The sequence below is a fragment of the Anguilla anguilla genome, chromosome 3 (genome assembly GCF_013347855.1).
Source record: "Anguilla anguilla isolate fAngAng1 chromosome 3, fAngAng1.pri, whole genome shotgun sequence".
NCBI classification, from domain to species: Eukaryota; Metazoa; Chordata; class Actinopteri; order Anguilliformes; family Anguillidae; genus Anguilla; species Anguilla anguilla.
Window position 1 is genome coordinate 27048282 of NC_049203.1, and position 8924 is coordinate 27057205.

General features: G+C 39.4%; 1 protein-coding gene across 1 annotated transcript; it reads left to right on the plus strand.

Moving 5' to 3' along the window:
* Positions 1 to 1430: 1430 nt before the first annotated feature.
* rp2 (RP2 activator of ARL3 GTPase) lies at positions 1431 to 8798 on the plus strand. Its single transcript, XM_035410740.1, has 5 exons — positions 1431 to 1737; positions 3666 to 4334; positions 6849 to 6963; positions 7287 to 7372; positions 7541 to 8798. Exons 1-5 carry the CDS (start codon positions 1600 to 1602, stop codon positions 7622 to 7624), a joined length of 1092 nt encoding a protein of 363 aa, XP_035266631.1. The 5' UTR covers positions 1431 to 1599; the 3' UTR covers positions 7625 to 8798.
* Positions 8799 to 8924: the final 126 nt, after the last annotated feature.

Here is an 8924-nt window from a genome sequence, read left to right on the forward strand (position 1 = left end):
TAGAACAAGGCTGTTTGTTTGCAGCAGGCTTAGGCAATTTTTCAAATGTTAACGGATGAATTTTAATAAAAATCATTTACAGAACATTGTGTGATTGAATTTAATCATGATCCACTTAAAAAGCATCTGTCAATGCTGTACACGGGGGGCGGTAGAACTGACTACCCAGGGCCCCTCAAAAGGCCTGAACTAAAAGGTTTGCGTTGGGAAGGGGCCCACGGAGACTGCATTTGCACAGGGCACATCATTTTGTGATAGACCCCTGGCTGAACGGTGCTTGCTGTAAACCTGCCCATAAGAGACACACATCTGCACCTATGCAGTTAATTGGAATGGACAAGTCCTGTAGGAAGTTTTGTCCAGTGTAGACTTGCTCGGAGTTTTTAAAAAAAAAAGAACCAAAAAAAAACAACAAAAAACAAACAAACAGCCTCAAAGAATTAGTACATTTGGGGTTGTAACCATGTTGTAAATTTTTCCACTGCTTTTCCCCAACCATTTCAACAAAGCTTTTTGCCGTTTTCAAGGATTAATCTGTGATGTGGCCCTTGTTGTACAACTCATCGAGCTGTACCTGTGCAGTAGTATTTGCTGAGATGTCCATCTCCAGGTCATAAATCTGGAAAAGAAACTGAGGTACTGGTGCGACACACAAAATCCAACTGGCCCATCGTTTGCATGGCGAGGTTTGAGTTTCATTTGTCCCTTAACTGTTGTTACACCACTTTCAGTGTGGACAGTGCTTAAGACTTTTTTTTGACCTCCCACAAGTTTCAATTGAGGAAATTGCTTGCCCAAATGCAAAGCGTGGTTGAAATTTTCAAAACTCTCGTGAACCTTCCTGACAGACGATTTCTCCTTTTGTTGGTATACATAGAACATCGTGGTTGTTTTTAAAACGTTGATCTATTTTTGTATGTGTATGGATACAGTGAGGGTCATAATTAACCATTGATATGATTAGCCGGGTGATGTGTTCATGCAGTGTTTATGGACCCGGCAAGGATATAGTCTTTAGAGAAACTAGCGATATTTCTATATAATAGGCTATGAGACCAGCTGAATAATCTGACGTGCTTGCGGCTCCGTTGAGTTGATCTAAATTGCCTCTGAAAGCGAACTACATTAGTTCTCTCCCCCGAATCCAGCCTCCAAATCAAAGCTGCACAGTTAGCAAACACTAAATTAACACTAAATAACTACATTGGTGTATTTTTTAAAAGTACAATCGGAAATTACGAAATTAAAACTAGAATTAAACTAGAATTAAAAATGTACTGATCACAGTTTTATTTGTATGTAGACGTGCATCTTGCGAGCAAGCTGGTGTAATACACTACACACTAACTGAGGAGTCATGCATTTATATCTAGCTAGCTGATTCGCTGTTCCCAAGTAACGAATTGCTAAGCAGTGATTGGCTGTCTCAATTGGCAAGGAAACGGGAAGCGCACACAGGTTGTGCGTGTCCCAGGCAGAAACCCAGTAAGGTCTTAAGAAGGGGAATCGAGCAACACTTTAGAAAACTACGGTGAGCTAGTTAATTGCAGGTGACTAACTGTTTTGGTCAAAGGTTGCATACATAAAGTGGTCATAAACATGGGCTGCTGCTTTTCCAAAAAATCTAAAAGGAAATCCGAAAAGGAGCTGAGACCAACATCGGCTGGAACAGAAAACACGACCAATAACAACGCCGAAGCGGAACCAAAGAAATACAGTTGGGACACGCGAGAGAAGGTAAGTTGGCTAGAGTCGGAGACAGAAACGGTAGATTTTTTTGTATTTTTTATTTAACGTTAGCGTAGAGAACCCACCTAGTTATGTGGCTACAATTTTAACCACTTGACAGCGCTTGTCAAATGACAAGCTGATGAACGTGTTTGCGAGAGATTGTTATCATAGCAATCACGAGTTGAAAGTAACTAGCTAGCTTGGTATAGTAGCAGTAGATAGCACCAACAGAGCTACCTAGCTAAGTCGGTCTGTGCGCAGTTCTGTGACGTTATCTGTAAAAAATGAGATGTAAGTTTTTGCTATGGTCACTTCGCTAAACAACATCGCTTATTTGCATTGGGTTTAGCTGGCACAATACATACCTAGCTAACGTTTTTAGACTGTAAATTAATCGTACGTGAGGCTGTGGACTCGTGTAATGAAGAGACCTACTGGCCTTCATTTAATGCCTGGTGATTACTGTGGGCGTACGATCGGTGTTCGCGTGTTCTGCATTAGACAACATGGAAAGTAATAAACGGATGCATGTGGTTTTTGTGCTTTTTGCCACACCCAAATTAATATACCTATGTCACAACTGAGTTTTGAGGTCACTGGATCTTTGTAAATACTTAAGTTTATAATGTACACAAGAATGGCGCACACTCAAGTTACAGAGGTGCAGACTAACGAAACAAATAATGAAAAATCAGGTATTAACACACTCAGGGTCCTCCTTGCTGTGTTTGTTTAAGCAACGTATCGGCAAAAGATGCCTTCGTTCGGTTGAACGTTGGTTAAATAAACACAGCAGAGAAGAACCTTGAGTGGATGACCTTCTGATTTTTCATGAAATACTCAAATAAAATTTTTTAATTTGGTTCAGTGGTACAACATGTTGAGATGCATTCTGTTACGCGGTTCAGGCAGTGCTGGATGCCTGGCTGTGTATTTTGATGCAACCCTGTCAGCGCTGTAAATCACTTCATGAAAAAAGCCAATCAGCTAGTACACCAAATTCTTGACTCCAGTCAAGACCAAAATGTTAACTGGGTGAGGCACCATCTTCCAAGATTCTACATGTAGAATCCTGAAGACTCCTGGACCTAAGTGTAGATGTGATGTGCATAGTGGCAGGCACTCTCCAGTTTGCTTTCCGCTACCATAGGACTCAGTCTTTGTCCCTGCTCTCTGAAGTCATCAACCTGGTGTAGCAGCCCCTTTCCAGTTTGTTCATGTGCGCATTCAGTGAGAGGGCTCACTGGACTGTATGAGGAGATGTACCTAGTAATATGGCTAACCTGTAAAATGCTAATATGCCTTTAACCCTTGTGTTGTCTTCATGTTTTGCATGTAGTCCGTGTCCACCGGGTCAAAAATGACCCACCCTTGCTGGAACCCCATGACAAAGCCGCTTCGCTGAATTTTAAACCATAATACATATTTTTCTTGTAGAAACAGCCTGTTACTCATAAATAAATCAGTGAATAACTGTTTTCCAACTTCCCAGTCAATAAGAGACTATATCTTTGGTTTACACCACTTTTTTACATTTTTACTGCAAAATATGCATCGTAATTGATTTTTTTTTTTTTTTTTTTTTTTTAATAGATGTGTGGCACTTAACTTTGATTATGACTTCTGACATAACAGTAGGGTTAAAAAAGACTCATACGAAAATCTGTGTACACCCTGATGGTGTACCAGTTTTATAAAAATATTAAGAAATGGCAACGTTTCACTTTTTCTAATGGTAGGGTCACTCCAAAAGAGTAATCAAATTTCATGCTGAAAACATTTTTCACTGCTGTTAGACTCAGGATAGGGTCATTTTTGAACCTGGAGATAACATGAGGGTTAAAGGGATACTTCGCCCCAATTCGATGTTATTGTATTTTACTCGTATTGTTGGAAGTTTAATAAAATCTAACTTTTCTTTTTCGATCCTTCAGGTTGATCCGAACGACTACACACTGAAAGGGGCCAAGGATGCCACGATCGGCCGCCTGCCTGGCAAATTGAATGGCCAGCAGCTGGTCATCCAGGACTGTGAGAACTGTGACATCTACGTCTTCGACCACTCGGCCACCATCTCCATAGACGACTGTGTGAACTGCCGAGTGGTCCTGGGGCCGATCAAGGGCAGCGTGTTTATCCGCAACTGCAAGGACATGAAGTGCGTGGTGGCGTGCCAGCAGTTCCGCGCCCGCGACTGCAAGAAGGCCGAGGTGTTCCTGTGCTGCTCCACGCAGCCAATCATCGAGTCCTCCACGGGCATGAAGTTTGGCTGCTACCAGTACTACTACCCGGAGCTGGCCTTCCACTTCAAGGATGCCGGCCTGAGCATCTTCAACAACAACTGGAGCAACGTCCACGACTTCACCCCGGTGTCTGGTGAGACCAACTGGAGCCTGCTGCCCGAGGACACCGCGGTTCTGGACTACGTGCCAGCGCCCGACCAGGAGTCGGAGTTCAAGGGCATCAGGGTCTCGGCGGACGGCAGCCGGAGCATCGTGCCCCTGACCCGCGGCGGGAGACGCAAGGACAGCGACGAGTCCTGCCTGTTTGTGTTCTTCTGTGGGGACTACACCACTGCCAACGCTCGCAAACTCATCGATGAGGTGAGCAATGAGGGGCCTCTGGGGTCTGGAAATAGATGGGTCTAATCAGAGAATTCCCTCGCACTGGAGATTTATATTAATGTGTGTCTGTATATATGAATAATAATCCTTAATGAATTTCTCTTAAAGACTTTCATATCATGGTCTTAGGATTTTGTAAAGATATCTATACATAGGATGGGCAAACAAAATGATTGCAATCATGGTTTTAAATTCTTTTGTCAGACATCCCCATGCTATAGAAATTCATTTAGTCTAACTCCTTTTTATCCAGCCGAGTGACTGTTGTTAAGAGACTCATGTTGGGGCCACCTTAAGAAATTGGGTAAAGAGGGAGTGGAAACAAAAGCTGCCGTTATTTCTTTCTGCGGCACATGGGTTATTTGATCCCATCGGATGTAGTAAGTGTAGCTTCCAATGAGCTCTCAGACTCAGCTGAAGATCATTGCTTTCAGTAATACGATATTGATCTGTTTGCAACTGGACAGTTGGAGAGGGGACTGAGAATCATTTATGTCAGAGAAATGAAGTGCCGCCCTTTTTTCCACTCAGTTCCTCTGCACTGTGACACTTCCTGTGGCTTGTTGGTGATACGTAAAGAAACTGAACCAAAATGGGGAACTGCAGATTGATGATACAAGCACTTTAGAGGACATTCAACTCTCTCTCACCTTATAATCTCTTTCATGATGTCATTCAGCAACTCACGTCTACTGTGTGCTTTCTGCCTTTAGTATTGCTCTTAGGAAAAATAACATTTCAGCTGCCTGCGACACACACAAGCAGATACTGGTCCATGTGGGGACTCGCGTTCGCAGCACTGCACAGGCAATAAGCTACACAGTTGCTCAAAGTTCTGCAACTTCAATTCCCTCTTCGCATATATGATTTGTGTTTCATTTCCATTTTTTAAACAGCCAATTTGCAGACTGATTAACACAGCTTACAATGAAAATGCAATCAGTTTAATACAGCTGGATATTGAGTGAAGCAATTCGGGTTAAGTACCTTGCTCAAGGTCCCAACAGCAGTGTCATACCAGGAACTGAAGCTATACCTGTGGGGATCCAGTCGCAGTCATCACGGGGTACGGGCCGGTGTTGGCACTTTCAGACATTTGCGTGTCTTTAGGGATGTTTCATCCGGCTCCTTTTACGTCCCTCTCCACTGCCCATGCTGACCCCAGTTTGTTTAATCTGCAGAGTTAAGGAGCTTTGCTGAGCCTCTTATTGGGAACCCCACTGTATTTGACCCAGCTTTAAGCTACTGTACTTACAGGCTGTACTACACCTACATATACACCTAAGTAGTGTCACAGCTAGCGCAAAAAGGTGGGAAAGTTATTCAGTTGGACACCCTTTTAAGTCTCAAAAGGGTGCAGCTGCAGCAGGTTAGAATAGAGTGCAGTGCTGAATTTGACACATTTTTGTGACTGCTCTACTGCTGTGAACAGCTAATCAGGGAGGTCAGACCACAAAGTTCCATGCAGTTAAGAAATAACTAAACTTGAAAGGGCACATTTTCAAATATCACACTGTTATTTGACTAAATAAAGTTTAATGTAGGCTAATAGTTTAAAAAAAAAAAAACTGAATAAGGTAAGCTGGATGCCAAACTATGTAGGGCTGCAACAATGAGTCTAACTCATCGATTTAATCGAATACAAAAAAAAAATTTTGATCTGAAGATTGACAAGGTGATTAATCCCTATAATTAAGATCATAATCATTTCTTCAAAGCATCTATCAGTGAACAAGCACTGCTAACCTCTTTGGGGAAATTATTGGAATCATGTGACTGTTGGGGATAAATGGATTTCCTGATAAGTGGATAATTATTTGTGTGAGTTTTTGGGGTCGGGTGGTCATCAAATAGAATTTACTTCATAATGAAAACTGGTGTAAGAAATTGTTTCTGAGACTGGATTGGTTGTCAGAATAATGGTCACATTCTAATTTGTGCTAAAAATTATTTGGTGCTGTTTAAAGACTTATAGATGATTTGACTACTAAAACACATTTAGTAAGTAATCTATAACTGTTCTGCTAATTGAATGTACAATTGTACAAAGTCATAATTGCATACAGATCAAGCTTAGCTAGATAATAAGGCAGAAAATGTCAATATATGGTGTCAAAGAGCAGCTAATGAGATAGAAAAATAGTTTTTAAAAGACTGTTGAAACTTGGTGATTAATGGTATAGCCAGTATGTTTGTCAGTCATAGCTTAAAATGAATAATGCAACAGTGGTTGTTAGCCTGCAATAGATACTCAGTTGGGTAACTGGATAATAGAGCATTGGCTGTTATACACAGAATCTTTATAGATGAACTTGGTCAGTCAAGGAAGGACTCCATTTGTTAGTTAGCACCTCTGGTTAGCACTTGCTGACTTGCTATTTATCGGGTGTCACAGTTAAAGCCAGATTGCATTGCCAGTTCTTCCTGTATATAATCCCGTGCAAGATCAGAAATGACATTTTTCATTCTTTCTTTCTCCAACCTCCATTACAGGCCATGGGGAAAGGATTTGTTCTGATCCAAACCAAAGAAGTTTCAATGAGACCTGAAGATGCTAACCGCGTATTCCAGGGCAGTGCTGAAGATTTTACGGAGCTGATAACTAAAGGTATGAAAAATGTTACAGAGGATGGATGGTTGAATTTAGTGGTTACTTGTGTACAAGCTTTAACCGATTTACTGGAAAAGAAAGAGTTTTGATCAGAAATATTGAATGTTTATATTGATAAAGTATCATACTTTAATCATTTGAGTATTTTTCCAAACTAAATCACTTTTAGAAATTTAAAGAAAAATTATTATCTATTACAATACTGCAAATTGAACAACGATGTTTGCAGTTGTTCTGTTGAATAGTTCTGTTAAATAATATATGTACTGAATAGTAGGTACTAAGATGGCTTTGCAGAAGAACATTGCTCTTTGTTTTAGGTCCAGTTGTAGCTTTGGAGTTGAATGGAGATGGGGTGGTGGAGGCGTGCCGTAACATTGCCGATGAAGTATTCAGTGGAACGAAGGTAAATGGGATGCTTAAACCAGATTGTTGGGAAAGTATTCCACATGTATAATAATTTATGTGATGTATTATGATCATGCATTTGGCATAACACTGCGTGCTGAAGGTTGTATGATATCATAATATTTGGTTTATTTGTATTTCTGTTTTCTTTACTTTACCTCTGCAGGTTTTTGTTTCGGAAAGCAAAAACACCTCTGGGAGAGATGTGGATAATTTCTTCAATTTTGCAGACATGCAGATGGGACTGTGAAGCTTTTTTCTCTGGCTGCATTCTGTATGTTATGGCATTAACAGATGGCCAAAGTGAATTATATTTTTGGCAGAAACTGGAACTTGTTCATAAGGCACACACGGGCAGGCACAAACAGTTGTGTTTAAAGAATGTGTACCTGCCAGTCAATCTCAGTTTTGTACTTGTTGAATGTATTTTGGAGCGATAATGTGTTTGTTTGTGGTATCTCTTGTAGCTGTTCATTTATATCTAAGTACATGTAAGTAGATGGGTGGATACCATAAAACATAATTTCAAATTGAAAAACAGTTGATAATATTCTTGGCAATTCTGTACAGCACAAATGAACATATGATTACAGATAATGGTTCTGTAAATCAATTTTAGATTAACTTTATTTGGATTACTGGGACAAAAAAAGTTTCTCAATTGTGTTGGTGTATATATACATTTTTACAACATGTTATTTACCATTCCCAGCTAGTTTAATGTTTTTAATGCACTGAAATGTAGTCCAATTATAGTATAGACAAAAATGTATTTTGAATACGTATACAGATTTTCAGTTATCATTTATTCAAAAATGTGTTGATGTTCATATAAAATGGTGTAAAATGTGAATTAATTTAGAATATCTTGCTGCATGTCTTTGCAGCTGTTTAAAAAAAAAATTGATTTAAGTTTTAATTCCTTTTACTCCAAATTTAGGGAGTTGATATCTGCAACAGGTGTTGGCTCCCATCAGTGTAATTTTTTTTTAAATTTCTGCATCTCTTTCTTTACATCATGAATCTCAGTCTGGAAAACTTTCTCCAGATTTCTTCAATTCAATAGTAAGAACTGTTAATACATTTAAAATACATGAATTTGATACATTTTATTTTTCAAAAATGAATTCAGAATATCTAAAATTAATTCAGACAACCTAGAAATTGATTTAGCTAAGTTTGAGAATGGATGGGTGAATATTTTCTAAATCACGTTTATGACACCCTAGGAAAGAGGAGTGCTTTAAAGTTATTTTTAGAGCTGAACTGCATTCTTATTGCTTCTACTAGAACAGATTGTTATATTTGTGAGATATTTGTGAAAAAACGAGTAATGCTGGAATTTTATATTACATATTAGAACGTTTCATTTGTACACGTTTCTTTTATAGAACTGAATGTCAAATAAACCTTTTTCAAAAGTTTTGATATCAAAATCTGTCTTAATTGTCCTGTGTAAATTTTATAGCATATGTAGGAAATGTAAATGTAATAATGTAGCTGAGGATATTTTTATTCGTACCGCAGGCCGAATGTCCAATTTGCGTCTG

Coding starts and splice junctions, on each gene's coding strand:
- rp2 (XM_035410740.1), top strand. CDS start 1,600: ATGGGCTGCTGCTTTTCCAAAAAATCTAAAAGGAAATCCGAAAAGGAG. Junction 4,335..6,848: donor CTCGCAAACTCATCGATGAG/GTGAGCAATGAG, acceptor CCTCCATTACAG/GCCATGGGGAAAGGATTTGT. Junction 6,964..7,286: donor TACGGAGCTGATAACTAAAG/GTATGAAAAATG, acceptor TCTTTGTTTTAG/GTCCAGTTGTAGCTTTGGAG.